At 53.1% G+C, this 21,541-nt stretch overlaps 1 protein-coding gene across 8 annotated transcripts; it reads left to right on the top strand.

The window, feature by feature from the left end:
- Positions 1-426: 426 nt before the first annotated feature.
- Positions 427-20,966, top strand: BMF (Bcl2 modifying factor). 8 transcript variants are annotated; one of them, XM_036297010.1, is made up of 5 exons: positions 427-624; positions 934-1,060; positions 3,166-3,459; positions 4,923-5,052; positions 16,955-20,966. In XM_036297010.1, exons 1-5 carry the CDS (start codon positions 427-429, stop codon positions 17,016-17,018), a joined length of 813 nt encoding a protein of 270 aa, XP_036152903.1. In that variant the 3' UTR covers positions 17,019-20,966. The 8 variants fall into 8 exon arrangements, with proteins under 8 accessions (XP_036152903.1, XP_036152889.1, XP_036152902.1 ...); XM_036296996.1 differs by having other exon boundaries at positions 4,889-5,052; XM_036297009.1 differs by lacking the exon at positions 16,955-20,966 and adding an exon at positions 5,157-5,750.
- The last annotated feature ends 575 nt before the right edge of the window (positions 20,967-21,541 follow it).

Genomic DNA, 21,541 nt, shown 5'->3' with positions numbered 1-21,541 from the left:
GTGCTTTGCCACCAGGCCAGGATCCGCGGGGACCCGCACCTGCACCCACCGGACGCCGCCAGCCGCGTCCGAAAGCTCTCAGCCTCCTCCTCCCCTCCCTGTCCGGAGCCGTATTTATTTAGCCCATTTCCGAGGAAGAACACAGAAGTCCCTTTGGCGCCCCCTCGCTCGTTCCTAATGGAAGGGTGAGTCCCCGGCGATGCCCGAGCTTGCGTGAGGAACAGAATCTGCGTGGCGGACGACGCGCCAATTGCGTTTCTGGCGCGGGTCAGAACTTTTGCTCGGCCCCTTGCAATGTTTCCAACGGAAGGTTCGTTTCTTGACCGTCCCTGGCAGCCGCCCAGCCCGGGACCGGGGGCTCCGCTCGCCATTGGCCAGCCGTCGGCGTGACGCGCTGGGGGCGGGGCCTAATCAGCTGTTTGCGGGATGCCCAGAGCGGGCGTATTTTGGAAACAATACCGCGAGGTGCGGAGTGGCCTCCTCCCGCGCCCGCCCGCCCGCTGCGGCTGCTGCCCCTGCGCGCGCCTCCCGCCCCCGGCAGCAGCCCGGAGGGCGCCCGGGCGGCCGGGAGCCGGGCGGAGTTGGATCGCACCTCCTCGGCGAAGTGGGGAGAGGAGTCGCGCTGTGCGTGGGGGCCCGGGAAGGGTTGGACTGCGGGTATCTGGGGTGATCATGAAGGACTGGGGCGCTGGGCTGTGGAAACGGGGTGCAGAACCCACATCTAGGTGCGCTGCTCCACGAGGCAACGTGGAGTTGTAGCATTTGAGAGTCCCAGGAGTTGGGTCCAGGTGGGCAAGGGAGCCTGCGGTGCACTGCCGAGCCGACCTGGGCGCCAGAGAACAGCCGGGGCTCCGGATCTTACTTTGGGGTAGGGCAGGAAGTTGTGGGGCGTCCTGCCTCCCCGCGGAGTCTGAAGGCCCCTCTCCTTAACAGCTGGGCTTTCCCCTCCTTCCCAATTGCGTCTGGGCGCCAAGCCCCAGAGCGCTCGTCACGCTGGACCCTGGCGCGGAGCCCTGGCATCACGACTCGGAGGCCGACACTCTCTCCTGGAGTCACCCAGGTCTGGTGTGTGCTGTGTGAGTGTGAGTGCGTGGTGTGTGCGCGCGTGCCCAGATTTTAGCCCCTGTCGGAGTTCAGAGTGCCTTCTGCCTTCTCCTGGGAGGAGGAGTCTGAGCTCAGCATCCCTGTTAGAGCCCACAGGGGCTGGGATGGCTACGGCGGGCTTTAGTTCCCCTTGCTAGGAATAAAGCCTTCCCTAGCAGTGCTCTCAGAAAGTGCTCCTCCTACCAGTTTGGACATCACCCCTTCAGGTCTGGGGAGGGGGAGAAGAGGTTCTCTTACTGTATCCTAGTTTACACTTGACCTTGCCCAGCACCCCTCCGAGGCTCCCACCTGCAGTTCCTGTTGAGAGTAGGAAGGGTACCCTGGCTGGCAGAGCCACACCCTCTGGCTATACCTCCCCCACTGTTCAGTCCAAGTAAGGGTTGCACTTTGGGGCTTTGCTGGGAGAGGGAGGGGAAGGGGGAGGGGAGGTGACGGGCTTCAAAGGAAGAAACAAGACAATGAGTCCTGGTTGTGACTGGCTTTGGAGGGCCCCTTCTTAGGTTGGGATTGCCGGTTTGCTGAGAGGAGGTTGAGGGACAGGAGGGGAGCCCCTGCCAGCTGACTGGCAGGATAGCCTTTGGTCTTTTCAGCAGGAAACTTTGTTTCCTGGTGCTGATAAGCTGGAGTTCTCCCACCCACCCCCCTTGGGAAACAATATTCAAAGAATACCAGGTGCCTCTTTTGCCATCCAAGTGGCCATCTCCTCACTCTCCAGGGAAGAGGGCGGGAGATAGGACCATAGCTTCAGGACTAGGTGGGATAGAGGGACAGAGAGACAGACGGCTTGCATTTGGGAAAGCCAGGACTTCTGAATTTAACTGCTATTTCTTTAAGTACTTCACCAACCCACAGACCATTTGGCTTGTTCTTCAAAGGCAAAAGACTGGGAAGCAGAATTCCCAGGGGATCGCTAATTGAATCTGGCAGTGACAAACATTGTCTCTCTGTACCCGTAATTATTCAGGTGGTTTTTTGCTTCTAGCTGCTCCAGTGGGATTCCTAGTTAGTGTGTAGGGGGCTGGGTTGGGAATTCAAGATGCTAGGTGGCTCCAAGGTCAGACTTCCAAGAGTCATCAGGTGGAGCAAGAGGAACTTCTTTATTACCAAGAAACTCGTATCAACAACCTGAGTATTTTGGCAGTGAGTGAGGTCACAGAGAAAGGGCAAAATTTCACTTCCTCCTGTGAGGCAGATCGTACCAATCTAAGGTTCAGCACTGGCAGGAGTGGTAGGCTGTGGGAAAGGGTTTGAAGTCAGGGAGACTAGTGAGTAGATTGAGCTGGAGGAGGTCAGTTACTTTGCTGGATGTTGGACCCACCCTCTAGGCCAAGCTGTGGTGGGCAGACGGCTCTACTGTGCTGAGAGGGCAGCTGCAATGACTAACTTGGGTCTTTCTTCCCTTTCTCTCCCAGGACACACTCTTACCACACCAGGGAGCCTGCTTGTTGTGTTGAGCAAGCTGGGGGTGGAGACTAGCGTAGACGGGCAGATGGGCAGGGCCTAGCAGGTTTGGAGGGAACCTGGCTGTCCTAGGATTGCTGGCTGGCTTTTGTTTTTACTGCTGAGCCTGGAGCTCAGTTTAGACTTGGTGGTTGGTTACTCCTCAGGGCAGTGAGTGAGAGAGTGGGTGAGAGAGAGTGAGTGTTGTGAGCACTGTGTGTACAGTCGGCCACACAGCACCCGCTGCTCTCTCACAGAGGCTAGTATCTTGACATTTCCCCAGGTACCCTGAGCGCTTATAGCAGCTGATCATACCCCTGCTATTGCTCAGAGTTGGGAGCAAACTTCATGACTGTGACCAGCTGGGTCAGAAGAAGAGACTGCGGGGAGGTGGCCGTGGGTGAGCTCAGGAAGAAGTATGGAGAGTCCCTGAACAGTGAGGCGGCCCGCATGTGGGGACAGGTGTCACCCTTGGCAGCACTATATCACCAGGGTTATCAGGCATCAGTACCTGGCCCCACTTCCACGGATAAGAAGAGAGAAGAAGGAAGGGCAGGGGAGGACCCCCTCTAGGACTCCCTGGAAGGGATAGCATCCTGGATGCCTCATTACATCCAACAGGGGAGATGGATCCACCTCAGTGTGTGGAGGAGCTGGAGGATGATGTGTTTCAGCCAGAGGATGAGCTGGGGACCCAGCCTGGGAGCTTGCCCTCTGCTGACCTGTTTGCCCAGAGCCAGCTGGACTGCCCCCTCAGCCGTCTGCAGCTCTTCCCTCTCACCCACTGCTGTGGCCCTGGGCTTCGACCCATCAGCCAGGAAGACAAGGCCACCCAGACCCTCAGTCCAGCCTCCCCGAGCCAGGGTGTCATGCTGCCTTGTGGGGTGACCGAGGAACCCCAGCGACTCTTTTATGGTGAGTGCTCTTAGCCTCAGGACTCCTCCCATAGAGACGTGGGGAAAAGAGGGGACTTTCCCTCCCCAAACCTGCCTGTTGCTATTTCCTTCCCCAAACTGAACAGCAGGGGCTATTGATTTCCTCAGCTCTCACCTGTTGCCTTTCTGCTTGTCATTGCTCCTTACCTGCGCTCCTTGAGCGCCAGGAAAGACAGAGCGCCCTGCCATCATTTCTGCTCTTTTGCCCCTTTCTGGAGGGATCTTTGGGTCCACGGTGTCTCCTTGGGTTGGAGAGGGTACCTGAGCCTCAGCTGTTACATCCTGTGGCCAGTAAAGTGGTGCAGCCTTATGTGTCCTTCCGTAAAGTGGCTGACATTGCTCTGGAGAAGGTTCGCGGATCTGCGACTCGCTGTTGACACGGAAGGGGAAAACCCAGCTGGTTCTGGGACAGAAGGTTCCTGAAGGCAGAAGGTGGCCCCCACTTGTCACTTGGGACTTTCTGTGCTTGGAAGGGGAACTGGAAAAAGAGGTTGAGACTGCCTAGGCTCCATGCCAGCAGAGGGGCTTTTTCCAAGGTTCAATAGGACAAGACCCCTTCATTTGTGGACTTAAATGGTTTGTTTTATGAGCTGTATGCCCTCCTCTGGCAAAAAGGCAGGGTTAGCCACACAGTCTGTTTTCTACTTTTAGCACAATAGCGCATGGGGAGAGGGGAAAGGTTCAGAGGCTATCTTGCTGAGTCTGATGGACAGACTGGGGAGATGCTGCCCTTATTCCCAGAGGGAGCCCACCCATAGGGAATTTTTGCACCGCAGTTCTGGCGGGAAGAGGGAAAGGAGGGAGGAGGCAGGCGGGTGCCCCTAGTGGCAGCTCAATTGCCAGCACTTGGTAAGTATGGAGCACTGATCTTGAGGTCTTGCTTCCAGAGAGGAACTTAGCTATTCTGTGGGTCTGAGTGTTCTCTCCCTAGTTTTTATACCACTGCCCAGAGCGTTAGGACCTGAGACCAACCTTCCTGCGCTGCACTAATAAGTGAAGACACATTTTGGTTTTCTCTTTCTCTGTCCCTTGCTTTGCTCAACCCAGGAACTCTGGAGAGCTGCCTCCAGCGCCTTTCCAGAGAAGAGCTTCAACCTGCTACTACATGAATAATAAATTACGGTCAAGCATAGCTTGGTAAATAAGGACAGAAAGTTGGCACGTTCACCCATACATATTACTTTTGCCATGGCACTGCCGGCGAATGTAAAACCGAAGGGAGGGCTGGGACCATTCCCTTCTGTTCTCCCAGCACCAGCTTTTATATACTTGCTAGTGAGTCAGGTTGTCCAAATTTGGCAGACTGCCCTGATAAGGCCTCAACCCCAGGTCTCTGCCAGGAGTGTTCGGCATGGGGAAGAAGGGGCGGTTGTGGAGAATACTGAGATGTGGGCCCTCTGTCCTTGCAGGCAATGCTGGCTACCGGCTCCCTCTCCCTGCCAGTTTCCCTGCAGGCTTGCCCCTTGGTGAGCAGCCCCCTGAAGGACAGTGGCAACATCATCGAGCAGAGATCCAGATCGCCAGAAAGCTTCAGAGTATTGCCGACCAATTTCATCGGCTTCAAATGCAGCAAGTAGGCACGGGTCCTTGGGGTGGGGTGGGGGGTGAGGTTTGAGTCTGCTGGGTGGGTGAGTAGGGGGGTGGCTGGGGCCTGCCTCTGCAACCCTGTCTGGCTAGATCTCAAGAATATGGTCCCAGAGTTTTGGCCTTGACTCCTGTGATTCCTGAGGACTGGATGGGCCCTACTGGATGAGCATACCTGCCCTCATCTCTGCGCTCCAAGTTGATTATCTGCCCACTTTCAGCTCAGGCTCCATAAGATGGTTTGTTGGGAGATGCCACTATCCCTCCTTCCTGGAAAATGGGATGACTTTTTGCAGCCTTGCTTGACAAACTGTGTCTTCTTGAGGGCTGGGTTGAGAGATTGTCCCTTATGGACCTAAGGGGAAGATTTCCAGGGTGCTGCGGTGAAACTGGACAGTTGGGGATGTCTGGCTGAGGTGCAATGGGAACCTAATAAGCAAGGCTGAGGGATGGGCTGAGTGGGGGAAAGTGGTGGAACCGGTTGTAACCTGACACTTTCCAGCTGGGGAGGCTGCTCCTCATTGTCTCTGTCTGGGAACTGGGGCCTGGGACTCTGGAGAGTGTACCTCGGGGAGTCTCTCCAGACCGGCGGCCGGGCGCTCGGCCGGGTGCTTGGCCGGCAGCCTGGCACCAGCACCGCCAGGGCGGGGCATCCCGTGTCAGTGGAGCATGTGGCAGAGTCCATCAACAAAGGCGGCGGCTGGCAGGCTCGTGCTGAAGGAGCCCTTGTGCCACGGGAAGTAGGCTGCCCTGCTCTGCAGCCCTGTCTGGGCGGCCCCCAGGCACTTAACCCTTCCTCTCTGGGCTGACTTTCTGGAGGGCTGCCAAGCAGGGAGAGGGCTGGGGCTGGTCTGTGCTAGTATACCCATCGCTGAAGCGGAGGCACGCCACCTGGAAGTGAGCACGTTCCCTCCTTCTGGGATAGTGTCCCTGGCCCGTAGGATAAATGTGTGTGTGTGTGTGTGTATCTGTCTGTCTGTCTGTCTGGAAATCAGGAAAATAAATAACATCTTGATTGGGCAAGGCCCTGAGGTTAGATGGGTCACTTCAGGTGGCCTGAGGAGAGCTATTGATAGTTTGACTCAAAGACCAAACCATTGCTAGCACCAGGGAGAGGAGAAATTGACTTTGGGTCTCCTGAGAACAGGCCATCAAGAGTTAAATATGGTCAGTGCCTTCTGCCAAAGGGTTCTGAGGGAAATTTGGGTCTAGAACTGGTCCTGGTGGGCTCTCCTAGTCCCTCAGAGATCAGGAAGGTAGGGTGGCCCTGTGCTTAGATAATAAGGCAGCTTGGCCTCCTCTTCTGGCCCCAAACTCGTTTCTAGTCTGTCCTTTGATTTTTCTGTGGAAACTTGGCTTAGCGTTTCCCCTTCAGTCCATGTGTGGACTCACTCTGATTCTTGATTTCTTTCTCTTGGCCTCCTTCCTGCCCATTCACTCTAGCCTGGTTGTACGGCCTGTGGCTGAGTCCAGCTCACAGCTTCCAGTCCTGGTGCTGGAGCTGATGGATGACACAGTGGCTCTGGGTCTCCTAGACTCATCTCAAGTATTGTTTGGAAGGCAGCTTTTTTCATTTTCAACAGACCTGGTCTCTTTCAACAGGTGTTTCCCAGAAAATGCCCTCATCTGGGGAGCTCCTGTAGGCTTGGGAGCAGGCTGGGAGGATAGGGCTAGACCACAGCCTAGCGCCCTTTCTTCCTGCCTCAGTCCTGAACAGGAGGAGGCGGCCCTTATCTCAAGGTCTGACCCTGCTCTTTGCTGCTTGGCATCTTTTCCCCAGCCCCGGGCTGCGTCTTTGAGGGCATGGTTCAGACCTAGACAGGATGCCGTCCTCTCAGCAGAGCCACCCCAGCCGGGTAGGAGGAAGGATAGAGCAGGAGAGCTAACTGTAAAAAAGTGTTCCCTGCTCAGCACCTCCCCCTGTACTGGCTCCAGAGCTCTCTGTGCCCCTCATCCACCTGCCAGCTACCTCTGGTTTTCCCAAATTTTCCATTACAAAGAAACTCTGCGGAGTCCTCTTGCTTTTCACCCCCTCCTCCCCACTAACCCTGCTCACCGGGGTGAGGGGGGGGGGTGGGGGTGGGGCTCATCTTGGGGGAAGGGCTAGGATAATTGCATACATAGGATCTTTTAGCAGCTAGTTTTAAGGAGTTAGTCATCTTCTGAACTTCATTATTACATAACTACAGTCTAATATTTCATATCTAAAAAGTACTGTCGACACTCCTACATTCTTATCCTTTATCTTCTTTCCCTATTGCCTTCCCTCATCTTTACAGGCAGGGAGACTGAGGCCCTGGAAGGTTTAGGATTAAGTCTTTAGGCTTTAAGGATAAAGTCAGAATGCCCGGGTTTGAATACCAGTTTTGCCACCTGCTAGCCATTGCGAAGTCACTTGACCTTGCCAAGCCTCTTTCCTCTTCTGTAAATTTGAGCTAATACCACGGAATTTTACTTGAAAGGTTAAGTGAGTTAATACCTGTGAAAACTCCAGGCACATCAGTAGGTATTCTCTAATGCTTGTTTACTTCCGTCTCTCTGTAACCCTGATCAGCCCTCAACATTTCCCACCCCACCCATCACACTGCTCCCTGAGCTCCCCTCTGCCTGTCTTGTCCAGAGAAATCGGTGTCCCAACTGTTCAGCTTCAAGCTTTGGCCTTGAACATTCTCCTCTGAGAGTGATGGTCATTCCCCGTCATTGTAGGCTGAGCTTAGAGAGCCACGAAAGACAGCCCAAGAGGTAAGAAGAAGTTGAAAGGGCCTGGCCATCTTCTTTCTCCTTGGATCTGGGATGGTATCACAGAGCCAGACAGTGGCCATTAGTCCCTGAGTCCTGAAGGCAGTGTGAGCTCTGATTTTTGTCCCTGGTTTGAACCTCAGTTATTCTTTTTCTGTATCAGGGGAGATCTTCTCCCTAGGAGATGTGGAGCCAAGGGCGGGGGTATGATGATGGGGAGTGCATTATAGCACTCTGGCAATATGGCAAATTGAGTGCATCAACGTGACCCCGGATTGAAGAGGTTGCAGATTCTCCCGGGTCAGTGTATGCTGGCCATATTTCCCAAAGAGCGTGCAGGTCTAGCCTGGTCACTCAAGTGATCAGCTTTGCTGGCTCCTCTGAACCAACCAGCAGGGAATTGGAGGCAGATCAGTGTCAGCGAGGGTCTTCAAAGCTACAAGAGATTTGGAGGCAGAGTGAATGGAGGTAAAAGCCTTTCCAAACTTGGTCACCCACTCTACTTTCCTCTTTGCTCTTCTGTGATCTGACGGGCTGCAGACTGTTGACGGTGGCCTACCCTGACTCAGGCTCTGTGAGCGTGCCCCACTACTTCCATGTCCGTACAGCTCCTGCAGGGAAGAGGAGGTGCGGGTTTGCCTCCTCACTGAGCTCATGGCCGCTCTGTCACGGTGTCCTCCTGCGTGGGCCTACGAATGGACAGCGGTAGCTAGTGTCCCCTCCCCTTGAGAAAGTCTCCTGTCCCAGTGGCGCCATCTTTAAATTTGTGGTGGTATTTTGGGGCAAAGTTAAGAAGCCAAGAATCCTCCAAAAAAGTAGCTACTGTAGACTGTTGAGTAAAGCTAAAGGAGGGTTGGAATGTTTCATGTTGGAAATGACTTTTTCACTTGGACAAGGAGTAGCTCCATTCAGAACAGTCAGATTTGGAAATTCCCTGACTAGTAATTAGACTTTCTGAAAAATGAAATCTGAGAAACAATTCAGCCACTCAGTTGAAATCATCTTTAATTGCAATATCACAGAAAGGACCCTGGACTTAAGAGGCAGGTCCTGGTTGTAAGATATATCACTAGTAAGGAAAGGACAGTTTAACACTTTTGGAAATGTGTTGAAAGATGATTTTAGGATTTCACTTGGACCTGCCCTTATAGTTCTTGGGGAGCCCTTTGGGCAGTTGTACCCAGGGTGGTGTTTGCACGGTGTATTAACTAGCAGCTTCTCTGCCAGCAGCCTGGATCCTTTGTTCAGGGAACCCCTGACTGCTTCCTGACCCTTTGGGATGCTCTCCTTGTTAGCAAGTGGTTTTCTGGAACTTAGACTGTGGCTAGTGAGGTTGTTCAGACTTTAGATGGGACAGCCCTGGGCAGGAAACCCAGAGATTTGCCCTAAAGTGAGAAGGGCCCCAACAGAGCCAGCCTCTGCCCCAGGAGTGGGAGGTCCACCCAGGACAGTGCCTGGGAAGAGTGAGGCTGAGGGAGGGGCTGTGGAAAGCTGCTGTGCGTGAGAGCCAGGGCAAGGGCTTGGGGGCCCTGTGTTTGCTCTGTGGCTGGCTCTGTTTATATCGCTCGCTATATTTAGCTTATGAGTCATCAGCGTGGCTGACTAGAGGCCGAGTTCCCCACACAACTCTGCACCTGACTACTCTCTTCTAGGAGAAGGGCCTTGTAGTTACGGACAGTTCATCCCCTCCCCACCAAGGCTCGCCATGGAGATGGGAGTTGGCTTTTGTTGTGTGTGTGTTTTTCTTGGAGGAGGGGGGTGATAAGGGAAGGGGTAGTGGGAGGCACTAAAAAAGAAAAAGAAAAATGTCTAGTTTGCCTTTTGATCCACATCTGGCTACCAAGAGGGCATGTTCCATGACCAGAAGGAGAACAGTCACTGATATGGTGGGGAGGAGGGCCCGGACAAGAACAACCAGTTGCAAAGGCCCCAAGTCAGAACCTTGGGGTTCCTTCTCCACAGCCTGTAGACCCACAACAAGCCTGCCCCCTCCTTGATCCCCTCTCTCCCTTGCCTTTGACCAGAGCACACACACCACTGTTCCTTTTGAGCTCTGGAGAGGTTGCCTGATAGTTGGATGGAGCTGTTCTCAGACTGAGGGAAACTGAAGCACAGAGCCCTCCCGGAGGGGAGCGAGGTAGGGGCCTCAGCAGTTCACCCTGGGGACCTGGGCGGCACCCAGCCCGCCCCTCACCCCTAGCCCCCAGTGGCTGAAGGTAGTGTCCTCCAGTTGCATTAGAGGGAGCCCTCCTGTCTTTGCCTGAGAACCTGCTGGCCCCAGGCTGCCCTTTTGCCATGGTGGTGGCCTGTGGCTTCAGCGTCCTGTTAGCACTGCTGGTTGAGCTGAGGAAGCTCTTGGCAGAGAGAATTATTTTTTTTTAAATATTTTAAAATTGATTTTCAGAGAGAGAGGAAGGGAGAGGGAAAAAGAGAGAGAGAAAAAAACATGCGAGAGCGAAACGAATTCGCTACCTCCTTCACACCCCCTACCAGGCATCAAGCCTGCAACCCAGGCAAGTGCTCTGACTGGGAACCAAACTGGCAACCTTTCTGTGCACGGGATGATGCCCAACAACTGAGCAACACCGGCCATGGCGGCAGGAGAATTGTTACCTTTCCCATTTTGTCGTTCCACGGCTCTTTCCTTGAGTATCTGGGTCAGAAGCATTTTGGGACAGTGGGCCCACTGGGGGTTCAGAATCCCTGGCTCCGCATAGCAGCCTGGAATTCTGCGCCCAGCTGTCCCTGGCCGCCACGGCCTGTCTCAGAGTGAGAAGTCACGGCTTTCCCCAGGACTTGATCAGTCTGTTCGGAAGATAATGCTCCCAGACGGGCACGCTGAGCAGAGCGTGTTGAGGGAAGAGCCCAGCAAAGTGAAGTGGCCCAGGTTCCCCTTGTGCCCACCAGGAGGGGTGAGCTTGCTCAGTGCAGCCACCGGGCCCGCTGCTTTACGTAGCCTTTTCTCTTTCGACCACCACAGCCACCTTATACATCTAGACCCCATTATGCCCGTCCTGTAGGAAAGTGAGACCCAGAGACACGAGACAATGTGCCCAGGTTCCACTGTAAGTGTCTGGGCTGGAAGCCTTGGGTTTTCCCGAGCCCACCCCTGCTCCGCGGCAGCACACGCTAGAAAGCGAGAGCGCGATGGTGTGCCGCTCTCTGCCTCGACCCTGCTCTGCCTCCTCTCACCGTAGTCTGGGTTCTTGCTTTTCTCCACTTCAGGTTGTAAAATAATTGACATTATTTGCATTGCTCATCTTTGTATCCTTTGTAAACCTTAGCTGAGTTGGGTGCTTGATAAAAGCTTGCTGGGTTGAATAAAAGTATCTTCCCTACTTCTTGCAAGTGGAATTTTCCTGAAGTCTCCCTCATCTCCATTCCTGGTTCTCAGCGGCAAGCCTCTTTCCTACGGCCAGGCCGGGGTAGGTTTAGAGGGGAAAGGAAAAAGGTAGGCGAATGTCACTTTATAGAGAGTGTCTCCCCAGAAAGTAGAGTATGTAGAGTTCTGCATTTTAAAGAAACGGAGCATGGTTTCAGAACATGATCTGAAGTTAAAATTTCAGACCAGTTTTACCTTTATTTCTGTTTGATCTTCAGTTAGCTCTGCCTCTGAAAGGTTTATTTTTTCTGGTCCACAGCATCCTTACTAAATAGTTAATGATCTGGAAACAATGTCTTTAAACATACTAGGGGAGCAGTCCAGTTGTGATTCGCTTTGAAGGTTAATACTATTTCCATCATGTGAATAAACACACTGAAATATTTTAGTGCGAGGACCTAACTCTGGAGTCAGAAGTCAGGGGTTTGAACAACCCACTATCTCAACTAATTTGCTTGGGGTAACTTTTCTAAGCCTTTGCTTCCCTGTCTGTGATAACATCTGCCCTTCCCACATCCCAGATCTTTGTGAGGAGCAAACGGGAAGATCGAGTACTCTGTTCTAAGTATGAGATGTAGTAATTGCTGTCTGGTTGGTAGATGCTCAGTGTTCTTTTAAAGCAGGGCCGCAGCGTAGCCTTGCTCTTTCCTCTATTCCTGTCTAGTCCTGTGGAGGTGAGTTAGCTCTTGCTGGAGCATCTGGAACACTGGTGACAGCCCCCTGCCCCCCGCCCACGGGTGTGAATTGGATCCGAAGCGGGGAGGCAGAGGGAGATTTTTATCTGGGGAGGGCAGGGAACACTCTTTGTGCTTAGGGCAGAGGCCATGTGGGATGAAACAGAGTTTGATTTGTGTAATCCAACCATGTCAGACACCACAGCTAGCTCTTAAAAAAAAAAAAGCCTTTTACTGGCTGGGCCTCTCCCCAGGCAAGAGGCTGATACTATCACATCTAGTACATCTTTAGACCTGGCCAGACATCAGTTGTTCCCGGCCTCAGACAAGTGGGTTATCTTGCAAGGCTGACTTTTCTGTAGTCAGTCCATTGTATACTTGTTGAATACCTACTGTGGGTCCCTGCATGTTCCCCGTTATACAGGATAAATGCCCATTTAGCCACAGGGCCTGGCACACAAGTCCCCACTAACTGGCACACTTGTCAAAAAAACTGCCTTCATCCCCGGACCATAGCAAGAAAGTGGGACTGAGTTAAAGACAAACCTTAGGCCTCTAATGCCTGGTTGTACTCTCTCACCTGAAGACAGTATTATTACCCACCATGTTTGAACCCCTTCCCTTGGGCACTCACCTCTATTCTTTCCCTCCATGCCTTGGTCCCACCCTCTAGACTGAATTTGAATACTTCCAGTGTAAGCTTAAATTGCCACCAGCTTCCCATGCCTTGTAGCCCAACCCCTTAGCCCTGAGGGCACCTGCCTAAGCATTCTGGGAACTCCATTCTTTGCAAGTTCCCATACTTTTGTTGTTGTTGTTGTTAATCCTCACCTGAGGATATTTTTCCATTGATTTTTGGAGAGATTTTTTGGAGAGAGTGGAGGGGGAGAGACAGAGAGAGAAACATCGATGTGAGAGAGACATTGATTGGTTGCCTCCTGCACAGGGATTAAGCCTGCAACCGAGGTACCGTGCCCTTCACTGGAACCGAACCCGGGACTCTTCAGTCCATGGGCCAATGCTCTATCCTCTGAGCCAAATGGACTAGGGCAAGCTCCCATATTTTGAGAGGTGCTCAGGCCGAGTCTGGGAGAGCTGAGCCTTGCTCTGGGGTTTGCACTCATTAATCTGAGTTTATGTGCCTGCTGCTGTGCCAAGAAGCCGAGAGCCCGAGGCCAAGCACACTCTTTCCTGGTTCCCTCTTCCTTCTCCCCTTCTCCTCCACACCCTCTCCTGGAGGGATCCAGGTTCTCTGGCGTTCTGGTGTCTTTGTGTACTTCATCCTGTTGGGCAAAATGTTCATTTCCTTCCTCCTCACTGTTTCTCTCACTGGCCTCCCTTCAAGTCCTTTTTCTTTCCTTTCTCGTCAGGCCCTTTTGTTTAATTTTTAAAAAAATATTTATTGTTGCTCCTCAAAATCAGAGCATTCTTTGATTCTCTTGGTGTGAGGCAGCTTGGTTTCCTTTCAGAAAAGGGCCTTGTGAGGCTGCAACTGTGGCAGGAGAAAGCTAAGTGGCGTATGTGTGGCATCTGCTTATGCCCGGAGAAAGGGCTGCCGGGGTGTAAGCAGGTTCCCAGACTGCCCTTGCTGGCCTCGCGGCTGCCGCCGCCACTGACTTAACTCCGTACGGGGCAGCCTGTTCTCCAGGCCCACCCAGACCCTCCACCAGGCTAACTGGATTCAGTTGTTGGAGCTCTGAGTTGTAATCTTGAAGATAATTGTGGATGACAAACTCCGAATCACCAAACCTGAGGGCTGGAAAGCACCTCAGTGGTTTCCAAATGCCTGCCTGTGGCCTGGCTGCTGTAGAACCACCTGGGCAGGACTTACCCCTGAGTTGGCCAAGGCATTGCTCTGGTGGGAAGAGGCTGAAAGAGCATGAAGAAAACTCCAGGTCACGAAGTGTTTTCTTCTAGGCTATAGAATCATGGGGGATTTTATTTTCTCCTGTTTTTTTTTTTTCTTGTGTTTTCCAATTTTCTACAGTTAACATGCAATTACGTTTATGACTAAAATATACAATAAATGTAACTTCTGATTTTTAAACTAGCACTCAGGGAGCTTGTTTAGTATACAAATTCCTGGGCCCCTTCCCTGGAGATTCTGACCCAGTCAGTCTGGGTGAGGCCCGGGGATTCTGTATTTACAGCAGCACCTCAGTGGATTCTGTGATGCAGTCAGGCTTGGGAGCCTGCATTTCACTTGTAAGGAGAGTGAGGACTCACAGACAGGCTGGTGGGAGACCCCAGCTACAGCAAGGTCCTCTGATTCCTGGACCAAAGCCTTCCTTGCCAATTCATGAGCCCTGAGATCTGTCACAGGCCGAGGCACAGAACCTTGATCCTTCCTGAGGGCGGACCTGCGTGCCCACCTGTCCTGGGCCGGCCTGTGTTTCCCAGAAGACCCCAGCCTTCCCATCTGACAGCACTCTCTGGCCCACAGCTGTTTCTGGGTCCTCCAATACCCCCGGTGATGGGAGTGAGGCTGCTTGCTTTGCCTTATTCCCAGAGACACAAGGCAGCAGGTAGCCTCTATTAGAGGCATTGAGGGAGAAACTGAGGCATACAGAAATGGCATTGGGCCAGGTCCCAAATCATGGAATAGTGATCTCCCATCCCTGGCTGAATTGCTGTTTGGAGACGACTCAGAGAAGGGAGAATAAAGGGTTAGATTTGGTATAAAGAAAGGTAGATACAGTGGTACTCGGAACATAGTGACAGTGGGTAAGGACACAGCTCTAGGGTCAAATAGTCTGGACTCAGTCCAATCCCTGACACTTACCAGCTATGTGGCCAAGTTACCTAACTCTTTCAATGATCTCATCTGTGAAATGGGGATGATAATACACACCTATCTTATTGGGTTGTTGCGAGGACCAAAGGAGTTTAATGTATGTGTAACTTGTCTCAGAGTCACCCGGCGATCTTCTTATAGGTTCATGCTCTGATTTAGTAGATGTCCATTTCTAATAAGCTCCCAGATGATGCTGAAGCCGCTGGTCCATGGACCGCACTCTGAGAGGAAGACGTAAAACACTCAAAACAGAGCCTCGCCCACTCAGTGTTACTATTATTGTTATTATCACGGCTGTTATTGTTACGTGGCCTTTTTCAAACAGGCACCTGAGGAGACCGGGGATTCCAGCAGACTGGCCTCTCCAGGGACCGGGCTTTTCCTGGAATCTCCTCCTGTTCCAGCACATGGCCTTTGCACCTGTCCTGGGCAGCAGCTGGGGGGTGGGGGGGGGGTGCTCTGCCCAGCTGCTGCAGGCCTGCGTCTTCAGGTTTGCAGCTGAGTCCATTTTCACGCTGTTTTACTATAACCAGATTTTGTTAAGCCGGGTGTGTTTCCTCTTTTTACTCATCTTTGTTTACAAAACGCGAGGAAGCTATCAGTCTCCCCAGCCGCTGCCAGGCCTCCTCAGTGGCACGGCCCGGTTTTCCTGCCCCTCCCTGCAGTAGTTATGCCTCCACTTTGTTTTCCAGTCCTCCTTCTGCAGGGGAAAGAGTACTCTTGCCACAGGCATGGGGCATTCTGTTCTCCTGGGTTGGCAGGGCTCTGAGGTCAGCCTGAGCTGACACCTCACCTCTCTTCTGTTAGTGGCCTAAGGCAGCGTGAAAGGGAACCCAGCAGCCTGCATGCTTGTCCCGGGCCAGATGTACCTGCGAAGCTCTGGGAGTGCAGGAGACCTGGACTCACTTTCCAGTTCTGCTACTGACTTACCCTATCCTCTTCCTATCTGACTAGTAGTCTCCTGGTGGCGGCCAGGGCTGTGTGGTTAAAGACAGCCCAAGAGCCCTACCTGGTTTGGCTCAGTGGATGGAGCGTCGGCTTGTGGACTGAAGGGTCCAGGGTTCGATTCCGGTCAAGGGCATATGCCTGGGTTGCTAGCTCAGTCCCCAGTGGGGGGCATTCAGGAGGCAGCCAATCAATGATTCTCTCTCATTGATGTTTCTATCTCTCTTTCCCTCTGAAATAAATAAAAAAATATTTTTAAAAAACCCAAGAGAGGGCTCCAGCTCCCCTGGCCCTTGCTGCCTGGGCCCCTGCAGCAATACAAGTCCAGCCTGTGCTGGCTTCTTTCTGCACACTAGGTTTTTATTCCCCTGTCCACTGAGAACCCTGTGGAGAGGGCCCCAGCCCAGTCCTGCCCTGGCAGACAAAGAGAGAACAAAGACGGCCTCTTCCAGCACCCCTCAGGCCCCTCCTGGCCTCTTCTGTCCCCAGGGAAATGTACCTGTGTGGGTGGGGCACCAGCCCCCATCCTGTAAGCCACTGACCCCTGACCTTTGCCCCCAGCTTCCCTGCCTGACAGTAGGACCTGGGATGACCTCCAGAGAGTAGTGTGCATTCTTTGTTTTTGTTTTGTTTTCAAGTATGTTCTTGCTTAACGTTTAATTGGCTCCAGTCAGTAGGAAAGCGCTCCAAGAGGGGTTATTTATGGCTTACTGTCAAGAGCAGCTATAAAAAGGGCAGGCAGTGCTGAGCTGGAGATGCTGGGAAGGGAGAGAGGGCAGGCGCTCAAGTGTGTGTGTGTGTGTCTGTCTGTGTGCGTGTTTGCACTGGATGAAATCAGATTTTTGCTGCCTCAGCAGTGTGGTTTAAATTGAAGATTAACCCTTTGACCTTCACAGTGTCAAATCACTTGCAGATGGAGGCTCCCCCCTTTTCCCCCTTGTTCTCTGTGTTACTTTGGAGTGGGGGGAGGGAGGGGGGCACTTCTCTTTCTTTCTGAAGAAAGTTTGTTGTTCATGCAGCTGAGGTTTGAGGGGCTCAGGAGCCAATCTGATTAAAAGCAGCACTTGGCTAAACTCTGGAAAATCCTGCAAGCAGGGGAAAAAGTTTAATCCTCTTGTGCACAGTGCAGAATGAGCCTGGTCTTTTCTTTTTAATGTTAAAAACTGCAATTGTTTTTGGAGGACTCAGCTATCTCCCCCTCATCGCCGCTTCTCTTGCCCCCCCCCCCCCCCGCCTTTGCTGTACTGATAGGATTAAAGTGCCGCCCCAGACGTGTTGATCTAAACTTTTATTGGAAATGATAAGAAGTCATCTAAGGCTGCGTTGAGGAGTCACGTTGATTTTTCCCCCCTTTCAGCACCAGCAGAACCGAAATCGCATGTGGTGGCAGTTCCTCCTCTTCCTGCATAACCTCGCCTTGAATGGAGATGAGAACAGGAACGGGGCGGGGCCCAGGTGAGGCTGGGCTGCCCTCTTCGAATGGGGCACCACAGGAAGGACTTCCGCGAGGACTGACACTGTGTCATGTGAAGTTGTTTTTTGTTGTTCTTACCTTAAAATCGTATCTCTGTGTGTAAATAAGACATGCCCAAGTGGGACCTTTTCCCTGTTCAGGACCTTGACCGGGAATGGGGGCCTTTGTCAAACACTGTTGAAGTGGAGGCTGATGAGTCTCTGATGGTGGGTCCTCCCAAGGGCTCTGACAAGCAGATTCTTCAGCCCGCGGTTGTTGAAGATGGCCAGGTAGTGATGTTCTCTGGCCAGAGGACTGTAGTTTAGCCACAGGAACTCAGTTAAACCATAGGAAGCTGGATTACACTCCTGCTCCCACCAAACCTGTCAGCCTTCCGCCGTGGACGGAGCCGAGATCCGGACGGTCACACTGCTTCAGCGCACCAGGGCCTTGGTCGGGGGCTTTCCAGCTGAGCATGGCCACTTCGCTAGGCCACTCAGCCTCTATCTGGGTTCTCCTTCGGCCCAGCCGGTGCCCGCTCCAAGGGCTCAGGGATTCTTGTCCAGCCCCTGTCATCTCCAGCAGACCTCAGGGAGGGTTGGGTTTCTCCAAGGACCCCGCAAACATGCCTCAAAATGAACCAAACTTCTGTGTCGGCCTCACATCTGACTTGGTCCCACTTGGAGGCCCCAGGATTGATCCTGAGGTACAGAACCACTGCCACCTCTGGCTTCCTAGAACTGGCTGCCTGTCAGCCGTGGATGAGCCAAATAGCCAATCAACGTGCTGTCATCAGCAGCTTGTGCCTTTGTGGGCTCTTCTTTCCAAAGAACCAGCAACAGACTGCATTCCGGCCCCGATCAGCACTGTAGGGCATGAAGGGGCAGCACTGCAGTGGGACTGGGAAAGTGGCCATCCCTCCTGGAAGAGTCAGCCCGAGAGGAACCCAGACCACTTGGTTTCCTTGGAAACAACATACCTCCTCCTCCTTATTCCCATTCCTTATTCACACCTACTATAAAAGGTAGAAGGAAGAAGCCAGCACAGTGACTTTGTCAGCTGACATGTGTCTTTTTGAGCAATAGATAACGATGAGAGTGCAGAACCGTCAGAGCTGGGTGCACGTCTCCTGTCTTCCTTCGGCTCCCAGCTAGGCCAGCAGGGCATGCTCTGGCACTCAGCGGGATCGCAGCTGCCTCCAAACTTCCCTTCTCTCCCTGCTGTGGCGCGAATGGCGAGAATTTAAAGCAGCCAGTCTGCCAGCTCTGACCAGACAGAGAATTTGATTAACAGAACCTGTTAACAGATACCTAGAAATGAAATGATAATTTTTGCATATGTAGGAAAAGATAACATTGGTGCTAAACAGAGAAGCAAGGCCCAAAGAAAAGACTGCTTTCCTGGGCAGCGAAGACCCCGGGGCTACCCAAGGAAATCGGAGAAGTCCCGAGGAGGCTCTCACATCTGAACCAGCCAAGGCTCCTCCAGTTCTGCCAAGAGGAGGTCTCAGTACTGTTGAAGGAAGCCTTGATCCCTGTATGTACAGTTGGGAAGGTTGTTCCCTGCACCAGGGCATCGGCAGAGGAAGGTAATAGCGACTAAGGTCGAGCTCCTGCTCTGCTCACCGAGTTGTCTGCCCCAGTGCAGGGCTCAGTCTTCCCAGGAGAACTGGTGCCTTTGTATGAGGTGCCGTATGGGCTCATAGTGACCCTGAGGAGAAGGACCTCAAACTGTGCAAATGCCTTTGTTTTGTTCTACTTAGATGTTCTGGAGGTATTACCTTTTCTTGGCCAGAATTATATTCTCAGGGTGTGTACCATGGTGTGTCTGCTAAGGAGATGGGTTCTCACTCACAAGAAGGAACCCAGAGAACAGGCATGAGGACTGGCTCCGGAACACGCTGACCGTCGTGAAGTCCAGCCTCCCCTGCGTGTCATGTCATTCACGAGGTGCTGAGGGCCTGGTGTCCTCCCCTCCCCTGGACCAAGGCTACGACAGGCAGCGGCTGGTATATGTGCTGGAGTGGAACACACAAGAAAGCCACGATTATTTCTACCAACCATTTTTTAACCTCTCTTGGCAGACTTTCCACCTGAGCTGAGTGAGAGAGCAAATAAATGGTCTAGACTTTGGTGCTGAGGCAAAGCCATCCACTTCAGGGACCCTGCCAGGCCCAGGAGGGCCTGTGCTAAGAACTGAGCCCAGAGTTTGACAAGCCCATCTGAACATTGAGCCTGGGGCCTGGGGGAAGATGGTCCAACCGCACTATCTCCATCTTCTGTGAAGCCAAGAACTAACTCACTATGTTAAGCAAGCCAGGGCAACATTTAAAACTTCCTTCCTTTCCCATCCCCCAGAAAACCAAGGAGGTAACTCCCAGAATAGTCCTAGGAGAGAGGTTCCTCCTGGCTGGCTGTTTTCAATTGGCCTAGTGATCTAGGTCCCGCCCCTTCCCTCTGCCTGGTGAGTTGGTCTGAACATTCCTCAAGTCCAGCCTCAGGAGACATGTCCCTCCCCCTGGGCCCCTCTTCCCACCCCCACCCCCAGAGGCTTGGCTGTCTCCTGTGAGGGGGTGGAGAATCCGATTGAGAGGGAGGGAGAGTCTGACCTGGGTCCTGACCTGTAACCAGCTGAAGACTAGTGGGGCTTTTGTGGTTTGCTGATGGGTGGGGGTGGGAGAGGGACTGGAAGCCTCCCTCCCCGCTGTAGAAATGCCCTGGAGGAGGGGAAGCCTGCTTATTCAGGGTCTAAAAAGCCCTTCCGACTCAGAACCCCAGAGGAGGGGTTTCTGGACGCCTATGGACAGAAGTGGGGAGGCAGTCCCCCCAGGCCAGACATCTGACTTCTCCAGCCAGTTGCAAAGTCTGGGCTGCTGAAGAGCTGTCCGTGGCCTTCCCCTGCTCAATCCAAGGCACAAACAGATCACCTCCCAATGACCTCCCCAACCCCCTAGGGGAGTAGGTCTGTTTTCAGAGCTTGTGTGGCAGGCACATTCAAAGTGCTCAGAGGGGCCCACCTGACTTGTCTCACTGACTCCTGTGGCCAGGCCCTGCCCAAGGGTGGCTCCTGACTGGTCATGGCAGGGAGGGGTTGATTGGGATGGCCCATCTAGGTCCTCCATCTGCCTGAAGTCTTCTTGGAAGGAGGCTGGGGAGCCACTTGACTGTCCTAGGCAGCAGGGAGTACACTGCCCATGAAAGCTTGCCTGCAGGGGGGCTTGATGAAGAGGGAGTAGGGAGAGTAGAGAGCAGCAGAAGCAGGCAGGCTTAAATTGCCACTGCCCTCAGGGCCTCGGGGAATCAGCGCTGCAGCCCAGGCTGGAGGAAGCTGAGGGCCCCTCTGTGTGTAGGTGGGGACCCTTGGTGGCAGGCCACCCTGGCCAGACTTGCCCTAGGAAGGGGTTAACCTATCAGCCTGTGATGCCTCCTGGGGACACTGGGCAGTGGGCAGGCATGCCAGGGCTAGTGAGGACTTAGAGCCTGGAGGGAATGGCAGAGAAAGCCCGGCCCTTCCAGAGATGCACCAGCCTCCATGCTGAAGCTGACGGTGCTCAGAGCCTGTGAAGGTCCCAGGTCCACACTGCTCTTCTCTCTGCACAGTTGTCCAGAGCCTCTCCCTGCTAGGTGAGCATTGCCCGACGGCCACCCTGGGTCCACAGGGCTGTCAGGGGAGACCCAGTGCGAATGTAGCATTTTGTTCATCCCAGATTAGTTGCCCTGGGTTCTAGGCACTCTGCCTCTGGGAGAGAGACAGGGAAAGAGGGAGGGGAATGGGGACCCATTGTTTTTTAACCTGTACAGAGTATTTGACTTTCTGTTCTTCCAGTGTGTGTGTGTGTGTGTGTGTGTGTGTGTGTGTGTGTGTGTCTTCCTTCCATCAATTGGTACAGTTTTTAATAAAACCATTTAAAGCAAAACTGGTCTGTTTCAAGGTGTGGTAAAAGTGCAACGGGACCCATTAGGGAATTTGAGATTCCTAACTTGTGTCTCAGCTGCACTCCTGAGTTATCCCTGAGGCTCCTGGCTTGTCAGGAGTTCCCTTCCCCTCTGGGATTGGAGACGAGCCTTCTGACCACACAGTAAGCAGCACAGCAGAGGCCCCATGAGGTGGAAGACATGGGCTTTGGATCCAGATTTGAATCCAGTTCCAGCCTCCATCAGCTGAATGATCTGAGGCAAGTTATGTAACGTCTCTGAGCTGTTGGTTCTTCCTGTGTAAAATACAGCTGTGCCTGCCTTGCAGGGTTAAAGGGAATGTGTGCAAAGGACCTGCCCACACCTCCATTCCCCCACCCCTGTCAAGCTGGGCTTCAGTTTTCTTTTATCAAGGTAGCATCTCAGGAGGTAGGCTCCTTGTAGGGGGACTTCCTGGCTTGCATTTCTCTGTGGATTAACAATGTGTCTGATTCAAGAGGGTAATTTAAAGCTCTTGACAGAGTTCTGAAAATCCTCGGGGAAAACCACCCCTGGTCCTGTCAGCAGTAAGCCCAGA

This window comes from Myotis myotis, unplaced genomic scaffold (assembly GCF_014108235.1).
Source record: "Myotis myotis isolate mMyoMyo1 unplaced genomic scaffold, mMyoMyo1.p scaffold_m19_p_1, whole genome shotgun sequence".
Lineage (NCBI taxonomy): Eukaryota > Metazoa > Chordata > Mammalia > Chiroptera > Vespertilionidae > Myotis > Myotis myotis.
Note: the sequence above shows the minus strand (reverse complement) of the source record. Positions and strands in the feature narration are given on the sequence as shown.